Genomic DNA, 18683 nt, shown 5'->3' on the forward strand with positions numbered 1-18683 from the left:
ATGTCTGTGTTTATTTTGGAAAGTAATATGTTACAAATTCTCAATAAGCAAATATTTTGCTTTAAAATTGTGGCGACTTCTACTGTGGATGGTAACACACTGAAAGATATTAACCCATATTATCTCAAATGTAATGTAGGTACCTAGTTCAAAGTTTGAAAGCAATATTTATTTTTTATAAACATGCGCGTCTTTACCAGTCTTTACTGATTGGCAATTGCAAGCAACATATTGAATTTAAATTTTAAAACCAGTAATGGTAACACTGGTTGAGGAGAGGTTGGGAGAATTACTATGTCAAAAAAGTTATATTTATTTTCTTAAATGTCTTTGAATTATGTATTAATTGATAAAAGACTGTTAAAGACTACATTATATTTCATACTGCTATTTCTTATTTAAAATATAAGGGTTACATTGATCAGCCTAGTAAGGTAACTCTTGATTTATCAAAGTATTAATAATACAAATTAGATTTTTCTTTTGGATCCAATAAAATAATGACTCATTTAATGCTTTGAATTAGAATATAAATAACAACAATGTCGAATTTATATGAAAAGTTGCCTTGCAAAGAAGGATCAAGACCATACAAGTGTGTGGAGTTTGGAACTAAGGTGTCATTAAAACTGAACAATTTGAGAAAAGATGGAAGATTTTGTGATATTGATTTAATATCTGGATCAACAAAAGTGAAAGTAAGTACTTTGTTAATTTTCGTCTATTAAATCCTGCAGTAATAGAGTACATGTATAGTTAGCAATCATATATAGTACTTATAATAAAATCTATCATAATAAATATGTTCATCAAAATTTGCAATACAAATATTAAAAGTGCATGTTTCAGGCGCATCGTGTGGTATTAGCTGCAAGTTGTGAATACTTTGATGCCATGTTTAGTGTGGGCTTGGAAGAGAGCCATAAAGGTCATGTTATATTACCCAATGTACCCCCTGGTATTCTACCAATGATTGTTGACTTTATATACACAGGTAAATCCTTACTATTGATTACATATATAGCAAAAGATTATTTGTTTGTACCCTTCTATCTAATCTTTTAAATTATATAAATGATTTAATAATTTTACTAATATTATAAATGTGAAAGTTTAGAGGCTCAATGGGTCTTAATGAAATTTGGAACATATTTAAACATAGTGTAGAAGAACACATAGCCTACTTTTAACCTTTTTTTTAAATATGTGAACCAATTCAAGAGGGACAGCTAGTACTTTCATAAATAGGATTCTGTATAATTAAAACAAACATCACTAAACTTGCCGGGTGATATTTTTATTTAATTTCATGTGTCTTTTAGGTGAAATAATTATAGACAAAGCAACAGTCCAACATCTTTTGGTAGTTGCCGATATGCTTCAGCTCAGAGAGCTGGTGACTGGATGTGGTGAATATTTGAAAAGGGAATTACATCCATCAAATGCTTTGGGTATATATAGGTACTATTATAATTCTTAAATTTATGTGAAAACAAAACAATGTTTAAAGGATTATTAATTTTCATCTGAGGTTGTAAACAGTTTTTATTTTAATGCTGATGTGACTATGTTACTTGGCTATACTTGTTGAAACATTGATGCACTTTACAATAGCATTAGTAATTGAATTATATTTGAGTCACTAATTGATATAATTGAAAAACATTATACGGCTTTATGGAATACATAACTCTAATATAGTAGATGCCTAAACAATGCAATACTTGATCATATTACTGTACATTTAACAGTTCAAATAATATAATAGTAAACCTATTTCAGGTTTGCAGAATCACACAACTGTATGAGCTTAGCAGAAGAAGCATTATCTCATTGTCAGGTCCATTGGAACTTAGTGACAAAAGGTGAAGAGTTCTTAGAACTACCTCTGCAACAACTTGTTACTTTACTATCCTCAGAAGAACTGAAAGTTGATAATGAATCACAGGTAGGTTTATAAATAAATATGGTATTTGAAGGCTTAGGTGTTAAAATTGGGTCTGTAAATTAACATGTACAGTGTCAACAACTCGCCTGGGAACTTAGCTTTACTATAAAGAAATCATAGTGGCCTTGCATGTTTTAAAAATTTAACATATACTTCATTATAGGTCTTATATCCAGCATTAGAATGGCTTGAACACGATCCAGCAAGTCGCAGGCGTCATTGTTTCGAAGTTTTGAGCAATGTACGCCTACCGCTGATCTTGCCACAAACTTTGGACGACGCCCTAAAAACTACACGAGACCCATCTATAGCTATCGCCTTGAAAACAGTTCGACATGATATGGTATGTATTACGTTCGCCAACTCCATTGTTTTCTTTAGTTGGATTGGTTGAGTAATCAAAATAGTGTTGATACAATCATTTAACTGTTGAATAATAATATTCAAATTATTATTTTAACAGCATATATTGATAGCATAAATATTTGCGATTAACATTGTTTTGAAAAATTTGTTTAATAATGATTAATAACTCAAGGGCCAACCTTCAATATAAAAACCAACTGCCACATAAAAAAAATGTTATTTTATAATGACTTCAGAAAACGGGGCGTGGTGCACTGGTGTCGTTGGCGGCGGAACCCCGAGCTCGGTCACGTCGCGTACTGCTGGTGGCTGGCGGCTCCTGCCATGCCAACAGTGTCTTGCCCAGCTTCGTCTCAGACAATATACTCTCCACTGTACTCAAGTTTGATCTCTATAAGAGGTAGGACCAAAGTTCTTATTATACTAAAAGTTCCTTGCCTTGCGATTTCACATCTACGCAGTATACATTGCCCGATTTCTTTGATTTCTTCTCACTAAGCGCTTAATGCTCGGTCACTAAAAACCTAATGAAATATAATAACGGCTCTGCGATGTATTAATTTGCTTCTATAATATTTCGGCAAACACATTCGTTGACGTTCTGTCGTGTTTATTCCTTGATGTGTTTTTTGCCTCTTTTAACAATATTGCCATTAAGATATCTTGTGTACTCAGAGAGTGGGAGGAGCTTGCGCCAATGGATATTGCGCGCATCCAACCAGGAATGGCGACGATGGGGGGACGAGTGTACGCAGTCGGTGGCGAGCAGGGCAGTAAGATACTGGCCAATGGTGAAGTGTACGACCCCCAGGTTAATATTATTTAATCAGCAATATTTATCCAAATGTATGTTCTAAATCCAACTTTAAATCCGGTTTTGTTATGTTTTGTAGAATAACAAGTGGTCGGACATAGCGCCAATGAAGGAAGCGCGGTGCGAGTTTGGCCTGACGGGGTGGAACGGGCACTTGTACGCGTTCGGTGGCTGGGTGGGCTCCGACATGGGCGGCTCCGTCGAGATGTACGACCCCATCAACGACGAGTGGTCCCTCATCGGACGAATGCCCGAGCAGAGGTTCGGCATGGGCGTCGTCACTTTTGAAGGTAAATCTACTTTTAATATGATATTACAACTTTAAAAAATATATTTACTTAACATTTACTAAAATTTCCACCACCGTGTTACATGTGTTTTGTGGTAATTTGTAGGTCTTATTTACGTGGTGGGCGGGTGCACGCACTCGTGGCGGCACACGCGCGACCTTCTGTGCTACGACCCGAGCAATCGCACGTGGCGCACGCTGGCGCCCATGCGGCACGCGCGCAGCCAGGCCGCCGCCGCCGTGCTCGACAACCACCTCTACGTGATCGGCGGGAACGCGCCGCAGCGTACAGTCCTCGCCTCCGTCGAGAGGTACAACTTCGACGATGTAAGTACAACATTTTGACCAAACGGATTTCAACATTGCCATCTTAAGTTTTACGCTTGACGCTTTTTGAACAATGTATATTTTGTAGAACACGTGGGAGGAGGTGGCGAGCCTGCGTCAGGCGCGTGCGGGGTGCGCGGCGGGCGCGGCGGACGGAGTGCTGGTGGCGGCGGGCGGCGACAGCGAGAGCGACGACGGCGACCGCGCGTTCTACCGCGCGCGCACCACGCTCGCCTCAGTGGAGGTGTACGAGCCCGCGGAGAACGCGTGGCGCTCCGCCCCCTCACTCCCCCACGTGCGCGCTGAGGCCGGCGCCGCGCTGCTCTGACGAACACTGGCCTTTGCCTGGTTCCTGCAACCCTTTAATACCAACACGCATTGCGGTATGTTCAATTTATAAATCTCAACTTGATGCCAACTGAATTCTACTAAATTTCACGTAACTATAAATATGAATTTTTTACCTCCTCCTCCTCCGCTCACCTTCCGTGTACTTAATAATAACAATTGACTTTCAAAAACCATACAAAGTAATTATAAAAGTTTTAGTCTGTATTCAATTTAAATTAATTCTATATACAATATTTTCTTTAAAAATGGTTAGTGTTAATGTTTCCAATATACACATTTATAGAATGAATAAAGGCAAAAGCATTGCGGGCCAAACGTCTTTTAAGAATGATCTTAAATATTTTGTAAATAAATGATATACGTGTTTGTAAAAGCTGTCGCAATTATATTGTGCGACAGTTGTATATTAAAATTTAATATATAACAATAGATTATGATATATGTTAACTTAGAATCGTTTATAATCAAGATGAATGTATGTTGGAAACAAGACTCATTAGCTTGTATGTTTATTAAGATAAGTAAAAGTTACAACAAAAGTACTACTAATCGCATTTAAGTATTGGGATATATTAATAGTACAACGCGTGCACAATAACATGAAACTTCCTTAGAGCGGCCGCTGAGTTACTCTTTTATGGGAAATACACAATTTTACATTAAAATAGAAGTAACACGCCACTATGATGTCATAGGATTTATCATGTTATGGTGCACAAGTTGCATGTTCATGTAGGGATAGTTATGTCTGCCAAATTTTTACTGCGAAGAAGTCCAGTTTTATATTCAAAAGTGGTGATATGTGTACAAAATAAATGTAATGGTTACGAGAAACATGTAAGTGTTCCATGTATGGAAGTAAACTCGTCCGGGGAGATCCTGGCAGTGGAAGTGTTAATGACACAATGATGCAGCTTATTCAATTAATAAGTAACCTAATTATAATGCATTTAACAAGTAATTAAATAATTTTCTCACACCAAAAGCTGTCCATTGGTAACTAAATGACCGAAATTTTTACATTTTTATACATTGTCATACTGCAAAATTACTCGTTCGTTCGTAAATAAGTGACTTATAATTGTTAATGGCTTTGAATGTATGAAAGAAGCTTACAGTGATTTACCACTGCCCAAACTCGAGCAAAAACATGTTATCCCTCTCATTGCCCTTGAAAAAAATGAGATAACAATATGCTTGTTTCCCGTTGGACCGAATGGTATACCAATCAATCGGCCCAATGGGACTTTTTCCCATTAGGGCAATCGAATCCATACAATGAAGACACACGTCACGGTTAGATTTAGTGTACATAGCACTTGCATAAACAGAGGTAGACATTGAGCGACCTCTGGTGGGATGAGTCGTCATGTTTGCTATACAAACGTCATTTTACCTTTATAATTTTGTATATTTGTAAATATTGAAAATATATCAATTTCATAATAGATAGTTTTATAAATACAACAACTTTTGTTAGCGGTATAGTAAAGCCGCGGGTACAATTTAATTTAGTGGCGAGTAAAATTATACGTTAGTGAGCACATTTCTACTATCAAGTTTGTTCCATTAACCTATGTTATAGAATTTATTACAAATTAATTTACTTTGAAATTCTTACTTCTCTAATTTCAATGGAAAATTGTAATAGGAACGATTATTCGTTATACGCTAAATTCTTTTATCAATTGGGCCAATTGGCCAAATCGTATTATAAAAACTTGCAATTTTTTAAATATTTATTACAATTATCAATCAAATCACGTGATGCAAACATTGGTTAAAATAGGTTTGATGTTTATATGAAAAAGTATGGTTTTGTTTGTGATAATGTACAAAGAAAAGTTATAATAATAATGTTTAATGGTTAAGTTTTATGTTATTTTACATATTTTCTCAAATTTACAATTAATATTTTAAATATATGTTTTATATCGAATAAAGTGCACTGATATTCTTTTTTATATATATTGGATTTTTATTGTAATGTTGACAATCACATATTAGTTAATAAACTTCCCATAAACTTGACAAATAACCGAAAAAACCAATGTTTAACATGTTCATATAACAATAAATTATGTAATGAGATCACAATACTTATGTATTTGGCATTTTAAAAATAATTTACAGTGTAAATGCAGGGAACATTGCGTCTTCTGGAGATGATATGTCTTCAGCTAAACATAGGCGACCCAGCAGACCCTCAAACAAGGAGGCGGGTCTGTCAGGTGGATGCTGCTCAGTGTCGGGCATCTCAACCGCGCACCACTCCATGAAGCAGCATGCTCGATACAAGTGAATTGGGTCCTGCGGTTTTTAAATAAGTAACTTAACATTGGGTTTTGTGACAAAATTTATATAGGTTCTATTACGAATTTGTGTATCATGTTAATCTATGGGTTTAATGTCAAAATATGTGTTTGGAGGAATAAAATCATCAAACTTACTTTAGTGGCTTGATATAAATAAAAGAAGGAGTATGCATTGCCACTGACTCCGTGGCAGAGGCTGTACCCTTTAGCGCACAGACCACGCTGCCAAATAATATCGCCGCACTGTAGAGCTATTTTAAAATATCCGTCGTCTTCAAAAATCTGTAATAATTATTCAGAAATCAAAATGAAACTAATATCTTTAATTCTTAAAAGATAAAAAAAAAACGTTAAAAACAAAGTTATTTACCTGATAAGCTAAAACAAACAATGGCACAAAACCAGGGGCACCATGACACCACTGCACCAACCTATCTCCAGAGCTGCTGCCGAGAGATGATGGGAAATTTCCACTTGCATATTTCTGGCGTGCCAACCAATCCAGTGTAGGCTTCACTAATGATCGCATGTCTTGATGGTTAACGTAAGATCGACCCTATTCATTGACAATTTAATTTACAAATGTAATTATAACAACATGGTGAACATCTCTACCCAATAGCCATTGTGTAGTATGCCTCGGTAAATTAAAAAATCATAAAATTGCATATCAAACAAATACATTCACACAGTTATTTAATAAAAATATATTTTGATGTAATAGAAATTATCAGTTACGATACAATCTCCCACAAATTGTACAATTTCAAGTGAATTACCAGAAGGTGTCATTAATGGCAAGTATTTGGATTATTTGTTTATCTCACAGACTTCAATAATATGCTTATTTTTGGGTTAATATTAAGCATGTTATGAAATCTTTGTTTATTATACTTACTTGCAGTAAAAGATATAATATCCCAGCTACACCATGCGCGGCGCCGAGGTAAATTTTATCGTGCCACTGCCACAGAAGCGGGCTCTCCGACTTCATTTGTGCCGAAAATGATCTTCCAGATCTTAATATATTAGCAATCACCTGTAAATATATATAATTAAAGTTTTACATTATTAACGACCACCATCAGGTTTAGATTATAGCTATTAGACTTTTAATATCTATTGATTTATAACCTTGATTTTTTTTTACTAATACATTTTATTAGATGAAAATAAAAACTTTTGGTTATACCTTTTCTATTTGTTTTGAAGGTATGATGTCGGGCTCATGGACATATTCTTTTACAAACAGCAGAGCATATAGATATCCAGCGCCACCATACAGAAGTTCATCAGGTGATTCTTTCAAAAGAGAAATAAGATCCAGTAACCTGAAAAAGATGATTAAGTTACTAATAAAAATGGAACAGAAGGAGCACTATTGCATGGTTCAAATTTTAGATTGATTGTGAGCAAAGTTTTATGTAAAATTCTGAGCTACATTAAATTACAAAAAACAACTACATTTAAATGGCTGTAGACATGATAAATTCTAACGAAACAGAAAAATATTAGCGACTGCACTAAATTACATTTATAAAAGACATAGTACCTTTGAGCCAATGTGTTATAATCAGGTAAACTCTTTGGACGATTGTTTCCCATTCTATATGAAATAACTGTTGCAATTGCAAGTGGGCCTGCATCTCCACAAAGGAAACTAATTCGACGGCCTTTTAAATTTCTTAAATCTATGTATTGTAAGGCCAACTAAAACATGGGATTAAAAAGTTATGTTAGGTATGAATTATTCTGTAAATACCTTAATAGAATATGAAATTCTAAAACAATAGCTAAACCTTTGGTAAGACTGGAATATGTTCTTTTTTAAGGCAACTACTTTTGGAGATGGTTTTTTAGTTTTAACATGGTTTGGTGGCCATGCATGTCTTAATAAACTATTTCAAGTATCCTAAATAGTTTTTAATTACCTTCAAGTAATTATCATCAGTCCGTGGGTTTTTCAAGTGGCGCCTTAGATAGAACAGAGCTAAACCAGCTGACCCTGTGTATACCGTTCCATTGTTAAATATTTCACTTTGCATCTTTGTTGTTAACATATGAAGCTTTTTCTCCATGTAGTCATTTAATTTGTTTTGAAATGTTTTAGAGATCTAAAACAAAGTGTTTAAATCTCATAATTTTTATACAACTTGTTATACAAGCCTTAACTGCTAAACTAAGTTGTCAATGGTTTGGATAGAATACCCAATAAATTGTTTTAAACGAAGCTTTAAATAGTTTTGATTACATATCAAATAATGTGTATGTAATCTTTTGCTCCGGTTACCTAGTTCCTCTATGCATTTCTCTAATTAAGAGAAAACAAAGCGGATAGGTTCAATACAGATATTTTAAATCGTAACTGTAGAACAGCCAACGATAAACGAATTACCGACCCTCGTTGAAGTATCATTAAGAAGCATATGACCGACGTCGTTATCAAAATTATTATCGAAGAAATTTTTTCGAGACATTTTTCTGTTTGTAGGATTTAATTACGTCGATCTATCGATTGGTTTGTTTTTGTTTTTAAGTCTCTGACATGACGATAAGAATTTAATGACATTGACATTAATTTGATTTGGAGTAAAAAAGATGACATTTAGCACGATTTCCTGTTTCCTCCAAAGAGCATAGTTTGTTGTAAACATATTTTTAAAATGTTTGGGTTTGATTTATTTAAATAAATAATGTTATGAAAAAAGTTAACGAATCCATTTTTTGCCATAGTACATGTAAAGCTTAATAAGTAGTTAATATATGTGTAGAGAACTTAGTAAATATAGTATTATCACGTCCAGACTTTTGAATATCTTGAAAAATGAAATGCAAATACAGCCTTATTAGAAAAAAAACAACAATCAACAATCCAAGGCAACAAATTTATGATTTAAATCAAGTTGCTATTGCCATTTTAAAAATAACTGCAACAAAGTGTTTCGAAAAAAAGAACGCTTCCAAAACTGGTTTGTCTATAAATTATACATGAGTACTCTGTGATTATATAATGTCATCCAAGATTTTGACTTTTCTACTTCCCGTTGTCAAAATAAATGATAAGAAAAATTGGTAGGAGAGCGCATGCGTCTGACAATTTTCGGCCATATTGTTATGACGCATACAAGATCATAGGTCTCCGCCAGTGACGAGTCTTCTCGCAGTTGACGTGGCTACTACGTACCGTCCCGTTCGCCCACTCCGGACGCAGCATATACGGTGACGAAGAATACGTAACTGGTGAGTGCTCGTACCGAAGACATCTTGCGGTCTGTCACGGTCGCTTCGATTTCGGTTTATAAATATGGACATTCCTTTCGTCAATAGTTCTCTATATCTTAAGTATGAGTTTAGAAGACTTGTAAATATATTGCGTGTTGGCTGACATACGCAATAGGAAAATTTTCCAACTATGACGCGATGATGCCGTTTTAGGATTTCTTTATCAACAGTGTGCTTCTATGCAAACCAGATTACGATATTAAACAAATGTATTTACAAGTTTTGAGTGTACACAGTTCAAGGAATGCACAGAATGGTGACCTTGAATATTTTAGGTGACCTTAGTGGGAATGGAGGGAATGGTGGAGGAGAACGGCACGTCCGGTGGCGCGGGCGGCACTGATCCGTTGACAAACTCGAACTCTTCTGCTCCCGCCCCAGCCCCACACGTCGTTGCCGCCACCAGCATTGTGCAGCTCAACCTGCCTGCACAATCTCCCTCAGCACAGGTGTGTACACAATAAAGCATGCAGTATTTACAATGTTAAGTCATCAATACAGTTTATAAAAATATCTATTTATATTTATTACTTTCAGGCTCAATCAGTTATTCAACCTAATCAACAATCAGTGATACAAACAGCATCTAATATACAATCAGTGCAGTTACCTAAAGGAAATGTAATACTTGTCAGTAAACCAAGCTCTGTCATACACACAACGCAAGGAACATTACAAACATTGCAGGTACTGGAATAACATTAATTTGATTGTGTTATTGAGTTTTTAGACGAGTGATAGATAAATTCTTATTGGACCACAGATTAAACCAGAACCAAATACAGTAGTGAGTACACAGGGACAGTCTTGCACAGATGACAGCTGTAGTGATGATGAGAGTCCAAAACGAAAATACCGTGAAATGTTAACAAGACGCCCCTCATACAGGAAGATACTCAATGATCTTGGAGGTGCTGAAATTGCGGGTGAGTTTACTTTCACTATATTTGAATGTCATAAATTTTATATTTACTTATATGTAACCTATATTTGTAATATATCATTTACTGACATTATTCAGTTAAATATAAAGGTTGTGCTTAAACCTATTGATAAAAATTTGTGACTTTGATATTGTTAATTTGATAGTAAAACTATACTGATAAAAAAGCATGTACACCTATAAACCAAAGCATTCATAATTGACACAAATCATATTGTTTATAGTGATGCAAATGTGTAAAATATTTTGACGGTTTTGTTCTTCTTTAGTTTTAATGTAGATTGATACAGACAGATATTATGTGTAAATAACACAAAAGCTATGCACAGAATGTTAACTATTTATAAATATCTGGAATAATTAATGTAGATTTTCTATTTAATGTAACATAATATAGTTATATGATAATGTGGTAGTAAGTGTACATACAAATTTAATGGCCAAAGTACGAACCATGCATGTAGGCAGGAGTATAAGTACATGGTGATAATTACAGACAATCGCATGGGCTCTAAACCGGGATGTGAGAATGAAGTATCGCTGTCAACTCCTTTGTCGTTTGCACCAGGTCAGTTTAATGTGCTGCCATGGAGACTGTGTGAAAATTTGTGTCACTAACCTATTGATCCATAATAACTACGTCACAAGTTTATAACATCACTGTTGTGTGTTCCATGTCATTTAGTACATACTTATCTAATCTTTGTTGTCATTTTCAAAGCCTATGTCTATCTCACAACAAATGTTTTACGTGCACACAACAAGGAAAAGCTTTGGGAATTGTTGTTTATTAGTAAAATTATACTCTAAGTATAAAAAATGAACTGATGTGTTCTTTGGAAGTCTTTAAAAGTTGTTTGATTAAATTAGGTGTTTGATATTTCTGCTTAATTCATTTAGCTTTATTAACATGTAGGCTACATTCAAGTCGCTTTTTATTTTGTTATTAATCTTTAAAAACGAGTTACCTTTACTTGTTTCTAAATTGTATAAATCTTTTTTAAAGACAATATTTAGATACAAAGACAAGTGTAAAACACATTTTGTTTGTAATCAACCTATTTTGTATGGACAAACAGCAAGTGTGAGTTTTCACAGACAATCTTTACAAAAACATAATGTTGTCTCTTTCTTTTCAAAGACTATGAAAGAGATAACAATATTAACTTTTTGTCACGATGTTTTAATTCAGTGAACAATATTGAGGCTATCAACAGAAGTCACAGGAAGATACTACATCGCTATGAATTAATAACTTAAGATGACACATCTCATAGTCTAAAATTCTTAATGTTTATGTTTTATGGTAGTAAGAAAATTAAGATTTATTTAAATTTCCTATTGAAAGGGGTTAAGAGAGGTATGCATAATTAACAATTATGTGATATTCATGGATCTACAATCTCTGCCTACCCCTCTGGGTTACAGGCGTAAATTTTATGTATGGCACGTTTGTGATAATACTTAGAGATATCTAGGTGAATCTAAATTTTAATGTTTGTAGTGATGATCGGAGAAATACATTCTTATAAACTTGTCCTTGATATTTGTTTACGAATGTCTTTGCTCTCATCAATAGAGCAATCTTTGATCACAGTGTTTATGCTAAAGTATAAAAAAATCGTAATTATCGTCAAGCTTACAGAATATATAATTTGTATTTAAGAACTCTGGTATAAAGTATAATTCCAAAGTTCCTTTGTTTTGCAACTTATTTTACCGGGACTGAATGACGTCATCTTGATTACCTCATACTCGCTTACGTCATCCGTTAAGAATACGATGAAACATGCCTTCGGCGCGAGCGGCGAGTGTATTTATATAAAATATTTGTTAGTCACGATAAATTCTTAATTCCAGACTTATTTTTATAATATCGATAATTTCTGAAATGTAATTTTAAAATTAAATGTTGAAAGACTGACCTTTCATGTTTATAAATTAATTTAGAAAGAAATATAAATCGTGATATCAAGCTTATTTAAATATACATTAATAATTTAATTAAATTAGAAACAAAAATAAGTTATTGTTTTGTCTATTAAAATATTAAATGTTATTATGGCTATTTTGTAGTAAATTCATACATGAGCTATAACTAAAACCTAGCATTCAATAATAAATAATATTTTGATGATTAAAAGCACAATCTTTATATTTTTCATAAAATAAAACAACCATGTAATTTTCTTGGTGTTTAATAACCTGTTTTTGTCAATAGTAATTCCAGCGGGCGCGCTGCAGACAGAGAGCGGGCTGCATACGCTCGCGGTGTCGGGGGCGGCTGGCGGGGGCACTATCGTTCAATACGCGACTAACCAAGATGGACAGTTTTATGTGCCGGGTTAGTATATAGTTTTGATATCATTTTGTGATCCAACGTTTTGGCATTTTAAAATTGTTTGTAGGAGAAACGAACAAATCGTACTATAATTTTAGGTCCCATGTTAGAAGACCAAACGCGAAAACGGGAGCTAAGATTACTGAAAAATCGAGAAGCAGCTAGGGAGTGTCGCCGTAAAAAAAAAGAATACATAAAATGTTTGGAGAATAGAGTGGCAGTTTTGGAAAATCAAAACAAGGCGTTAATAGAAGAACTTAAGTCCCTAAAAGAACTTTACTGTCAACAAAAAACAGAATGAGGCCCAGCCGGCTAACCAGGTGTGCCGCTGCCCCGCCGGTGAGACTTTCAAGGCACTCGTTGTTACTTCTTGCTGCGTTTAGAGTGATACCTACTTTGTTCCGTCTCATAAAGTATTTTAGCGCATCTGCCAGTTTTGATAGACTTCTGAATAAAAATTTTCAATTAATGTGAAAATAAACACTTATGAAACATCAAAGTTGCGCTGATGAGTGTCAAAAATCGTTTAGAAATCTCTTAGTTTTATATGAAAATTTTGTAAGTAGGCTAATTCTAAAGCGCAGTAGTGCATGTGTACTAACTGGTTATAGGCATCAAGTGCCGAGGGCGAAGTCAAGCCGCCTTCTTGCTCCCGAGGCGTTGTAACAAGTGGCTTGTGCTGTAACGTTGATACAGGGTGCCCGCGTGGGTGTCAATAAAATCTGTGTATATTTTATTGTAAATAGAGAGATAAATAAAGAAACCACTTCTATATATATAAGAAGGGTTAAAATTCAATTTATTCTACATGAAAATAATTTGGCAAATAGCTTGTGTTACATTAACATTGTTATACTTTATATGTTAACTGTTTATACTTATGTTTATCTGCATGTTGTTGTTTTAAACATTTTGTTTTAAATATTTTTATTATTTCTCTAAGAACTAATGCCTTCTCTAGTGACATCCTGTTCATTATGTCACCCATACAAATAAATATGTTCGCATATTGTTTTCTATTATGTAATACTGTTCATTGTATGTACCATTCCAAAATATTCATAAGAAGAGCTGGTTACAGAAAAAGAATGTTTGACATTTGTGCCATTTTCTATTTTTGGTTAATCTTATTTTTTAATATACAATAATGTTTAAACCGAGAATATTAATATCCTTTTTTATAACTTAATATCGCTAGTAATAACATTATTTTCTTATGTCGAAAGAAATGTCCGAAACCATGTTTTTCTTATGGGATTTAATGACATACAATTTTGTGATAGAATTTGTATAGATTTGACATTATAATAAAAATAATGTTTTTAGTTATAGATACATAACCTTTAGATGGAGTGTTTCATACGATCGAGAGACGAATTCTATTTTCGAAAATGTCATTTAATATTGTACAATGAGGAAATTTCTTTTTTTTCTTCTCTCTACAGTGAAGAATTTGACCCCAACAAAAGGCCACTGAAGGTCTTTTTTTTCGCCTCACTTTTGTGCTCCAGATTAGATAGTTATATATCTATAGTTATTAGCATTAAATAAATGCAGTGGTTACTTGAAGAATGTGATATTATATTTTCATGATAGAATGGTCGCCGTTGTCAATTTAACGAGATATAAACTGGTAAAGGTTTACATGTTCTTCTGTTATTCACTTACAAAGTTGCTTAAGTATTCACAACACTACTAAAAGTGTTTTTGTAATGTGTAAGCCAAAGTTAATGTTTAGTTTTTTTTTTGTGCAATAGTTTATTGCATTGTATAAATAGGGTTTTGTAATTTTTCTTCGGTAAAATTAAAATGTAATAAATCTGAGATAAAAAATGATGTAAATTGTATAAAGATAGTTCAGTAAAATAGTGTATAAATAAAAATGGAATTATTTTGTATATACACAATGTAATTTTAAAGTGGCTGATGTTGCATATCACCAACAATAACTCTCACTTCGACCTCTTTAGCATAAAACATTATTGTTGACACTTGTACCAGACGCCATAACTTTCTTGACGTTCACAGATTATATTATTGTATTTTTTGTGGAAGGGTAATTTTAACTATCAGAGATATATTATTTAAGGTTTTATAAGAGAATATATCACGTGTCATGATAGATTAGCAACATTAAGATTGGTTTATTTTTCAATATTTTTTGTAAAGGTTATTAGGAAATTTCATTGTAGTTGAATATAATGCGGTCCAATCTATCATGGTACGTGATTTTTATATTAATGATAAAATTGTGGAAAGTGCCTTTCAATTTAGAATAAATAAATTTATACCAACATAGCTTTTTATGTTAACTTATGCTATTTATAAATATTAATAATATTAACTGTTTGATGTAAGGTGGTCTTCTTTCTTTTTCAATGTTACAAATTTAAAAAAAATCCTTAACTCTTGGGTTATGATACAAGGTATGCTTTACATTTTCTTACTCGAATTCCATTATTAAAAAAAGTAATTGTTTACCAGTCAAGTGTAGATTAAGTTATTATCAGTGAGAACGATAATATAATCATTTTGATAAAAGTCGCAATTATAAAATTACCTATTTGACAAACATACCAAGATAGACATGATGTAGAATTCATGATGAAAGAATTTAAAAATGTAAGATACAAACACTACTTTAAATAAGCCCGAACTTTTTGGTAACTGTTCCGTCCTCCCTTTAGAGCCAGCCTAAATTATCATCTGGCGAAGCCCATGGTATATGGTTCCATAGATATATAGGTTATATAACCAGGGGCCTCAAGTCCTCAGAGTTTGGGGTCCTAAGTCACCCACGCTGGCAGAATGCAGATTGCATCACGACGTATCCCACAATCCTTCACCGTAAGAACGTGGGATAAATTAATTTCGTAAAACGATACATGGCGGAAATCGAACCCAGTTCCTGCAGATTACAAGTCCACAGATTAATCACAGCGTCACCGACGCTCTAATACTAAGGGCGTTCATTTTATTCGCATTTTAAAGTTTCTTTTATTTAGAAATATTTTGTTCACAAATTGTTTTAACTGAGCACTGTATATCAGAGGTTGAGTGTACCTCTAAATATTTACAACATCAATTGCAGTATGGACGATAAACAACGCACACACTGTTCAATGTGTATAATCGAACAAGGAAATTAAAACAGTATCTTCTAAATACATTTATCAAAGCAAAATTAGATTTTTTTGATCAACATTGTCATATTGTTCACTATAGGTCGAAAAAATCGTTACATCGAGAAAAATAAAATAGGTAAAACGTTTTCTTTTAAAATAACTTAAACGTTTGTGAATGTAATAAATTCAGTACCATATTTAATTTAGTTCTTTTTTACAGCAAATCTCCACGGTCGTAACGCCTGTATTACGACTATAATTTTTATTTTAGTAGGTGGTAAACGAGCAAGTGTCTACCTAGATTTGCCGAAATAGCGAAGTGACCACTGCGCATAGACACCCGCACATACAGATGCGTTGCCTACCTCTAATGGACGAAGGAGATGACGCACAGAAAAAGATTATTTCCCCTTCTTGTGTGTCCCCTCCTCTGCCAATTCCACTTTCCTTTTACATTCTTTCCTCAAGGAAAAGGTGGGAAAGGGAAGGGAAGTAAAATTAAACTTTCGACACCGCACTCACCAGACGAAACGCGGAAATGCTTCCACTTCACGCCTGTGTTGCCAACGCCAATAGAAAAGTTATCATAGCCATTGTTTATGTAATTGCATTATTTAGAAGGGAAATTCAACTAAGATTAAAAATAAGACTTTTGGGCCTTACATAGTTATAATGCATTTAGTTGGAACAGTCTGTTATAAAATTGAATTGTAGTTATTACTGATAACTTAGTAATATTCATGAATAACTCAATTAAAATTAATAAACCACAGATTAGTGAACCAGCTTGCAACTGCAAGTCACTAAGCTTGTCAACTTGCATAGTTATAGTACATTGTGATGAGACATGAACTGCCAATCTAATTGTTGAGCCACAGCTCGTCTATTTGACTAGGACTTTTAAACTGACTTAAAGCTGGTTTACACATCTACTTAACAAATGTAAATGGAACGACTTCAGCTAGTAGCATTGTGTCCCTTCTGTATTGCTTTGTGGCTTTGGCACATAAATATTTTAATTGGCGCAGAAATTGAAAGCTTATCTGGATATTACAGTACAGGTGGCACCTATATTGACAAAAGAAAGGCAAAATTGGATTGTGTCAAGAATAAAAACTTACAATAGTTAAAAATTTACAAATAGGAAAGGAAATTCAATTAAAACACATTTTCTTAGATGAGTGAATAAACAATAAAATTTTTATTATATTTATGACAAATTGTGTAATTCTATGTGAAAATTCACATGAAATATTTAAAGCAAACAAGTACTAGGCTGTGGATGACAACAGTAATTACACTGTTTTTTTGTTAATGTTTTTATATTTCATACTCACTGAATCAATAAAGGTGCAGCAAAAAATCAATCGTCAAAGTTTTGTGACAACAGAAAGTTTGCTGCAAGATTTTCATTCTTTTCACAGGCAAAATATGCTTGAATAACCATGTGTTCTGGGAAGCCTAGTGCCTTTAACCGTTCAATGGCCTCTCTATCTTGTGGTGACACCTGGACAACACTTGGTGGTGGTTGTGGCATAGGGTTTTCTGCACCACTATCTTCTACTGCTGCCCCAGGAGCGGGTGGGTTTACAGGCTCATTTAGCATTCTCACAAATGCTTGCTGGTGTTGACTGATAGCTTGCAGGAGTGCCGGATTTGTTTGTCCAATTTGCTGAAGTACAGTATTCAGCAAACTAGGATTTTGTTGAATAACAGCACGCATTTGCTGAAATTGTGGTTGGTCTCGAAGAAATGCTAGAGGATCCTCTTCAGGACTTTCTTCTGCCTCTTGTTCTTGTAGCAGCTCCTCTGGAATACCTGTGATTAAATATTCTACTGCTCGCTCCCGATTACTGAAAGAAGCTCGCAACGCTTGCTCTACTTGTTGTCTATTGTAACCCATATCCATGATGCTTTGGACAGTTGATTCAAAGTCGAGTTCGGCAGAAACTGGTGCAACAGGCTCGGAAGTACGTTCGGGCTCAGCGGCGGTCGGCGGCTTTGGCGTTTCCTCAGCACTACTTTTCTCTTTACTATCTCCTACTACAGTCGAAGCGGCACATTCTCCCGCCTCAGGAGTAGAAGTCGACGATGCCTGTGTTTCACTTGGTTTCGGTTTAGTCACCATAATGACAATGAATTTCTTCTCATCTATATTATATGTACTTATCTTATTGTCATCAAGTAAAATCTTTCCCGCATAAATAAGCCTTTGATAGTCCGCTGCATAGTCTTTACCTTTCTCCACTTCAATTTTAAGTTTAAGTGCTTTGACAGTTTCCTCGGGATCTATTTCTATTTGAAAAGATACTTGTTGTAATGTTTTTAAAGTCACCAACATATTGTTGTTGCTGTTATAGCTCTTGAAATGAATCCGCAGATATTTGATCTGACTCGACAAAATTAAGCAGTAAACATAACCTCCTTGCCAAGATCACCTTTTTTTAAATGTCATCCAAAGAGTATAATAAGTATACTATAGAAAGAGGGGCAACTCGCACGAAGTCGTGGATCCACGGCGATTGTGGCGCTCCATGCGTATAATCGCTGAACTAATTTTTTTTTTTTTGGTACCTATATAC

At 34.2% G+C, this 18683-nt stretch overlaps 4 protein-coding genes across 7 annotated transcripts; 2 read left to right on the forward strand and 2 right to left on the reverse strand.

Moving 5' to 3' along the window:
• The first annotated feature begins 272 nt into the window (after positions 1-272).
• On the forward strand, positions 273-5941 carry LOC106128459 (actin-binding protein IPP). The gene is made up of 11 exons (XM_013326856.1): positions 273-434; positions 527-698; positions 850-994; positions 1323-1461; positions 1783-1948; positions 2112-2291; positions 2551-2714; positions 2990-3125; positions 3208-3418; positions 3524-3744; positions 3833-5941. The coding sequence occupies exons 2-11, from the start codon at positions 543-545 to the stop codon at positions 4070-4072; spliced, it is 1758 nt and encodes a 585-aa protein (XP_013182310.1). The 5' UTR covers positions 273-434; positions 527-542; the 3' UTR covers positions 4073-5941.
• Positions 5942-5982: 41 nt separating this feature from the next.
• On the reverse strand, positions 5983-8984 carry LOC106128460 (lanC-like protein 2). Its single transcript, XM_013326858.1, has 8 exons — positions 8810-8984; positions 8342-8524; positions 7963-8120; positions 7603-7741; positions 7309-7449; positions 6781-6966; positions 6546-6692; positions 5983-6405 (listed from the first exon to the last, which is right to left on the reverse strand). The coding sequence occupies exons 1-8, from the start codon at positions 8885-8887 to the stop codon at positions 6223-6225; spliced, it is 1215 nt and encodes a 404-aa protein (XP_013182312.1). The 5' UTR covers positions 8888-8984; the 3' UTR covers positions 5983-6222.
• Positions 8985-9482: 498 nt separating this feature from the next.
• CrebB (Cyclic-AMP response element binding protein B) lies at positions 9483-15270 on the forward strand. Of its 4 annotated transcripts, none has more exons than XM_013326838.1 (7): positions 9483-9650; positions 9968-10141; positions 10230-10379; positions 10456-10618; positions 11132-11203; positions 12857-12979; positions 13075-15270. In XM_013326838.1, exons 2-7 carry the CDS (start codon positions 9983-9985, stop codon positions 13275-13277), a joined length of 870 nt encoding a protein of 289 aa, XP_013182292.1. In that variant the 5' UTR covers positions 9483-9650; positions 9968-9982; the 3' UTR covers positions 13278-15270. The 4 variants fall into 4 exon arrangements, with proteins under 4 accessions (XP_013182292.1, XP_013182293.1, XP_013182295.1 ...); XM_013326839.1 differs by having other exon boundaries at positions 13087-15270; XM_013326841.1 differs by lacking the exon at positions 11132-11203 and having other exon boundaries at positions 9489-9650; positions 13087-15270.
• Positions 15271-17282: 2012 nt separating this feature from the next.
• On the reverse strand, positions 17283-18551 carry Rad23 (UV excision repair protein Rad23). Its single transcript, XM_013326535.1, has one exon. It carries the CDS (start codon positions 18440-18442, stop codon positions 17465-17467), a length of 978 nt encoding a protein of 325 aa, XP_013181989.1. The 5' UTR covers positions 18443-18551; the 3' UTR covers positions 17283-17464.
• Between the last annotated feature and the right edge of the window lie 132 nt (positions 18552-18683).

Source organism: Papilio xuthus, unplaced genomic scaffold (genome assembly GCF_000836235.2).
Source record: "Papilio xuthus unplaced genomic scaffold, Pxut_1.1 DF828780.1, whole genome shotgun sequence".
In the NCBI taxonomy this organism is placed as follows: Eukaryota; Metazoa; Arthropoda; class Insecta; order Lepidoptera; family Papilionidae; genus Papilio; species Papilio xuthus.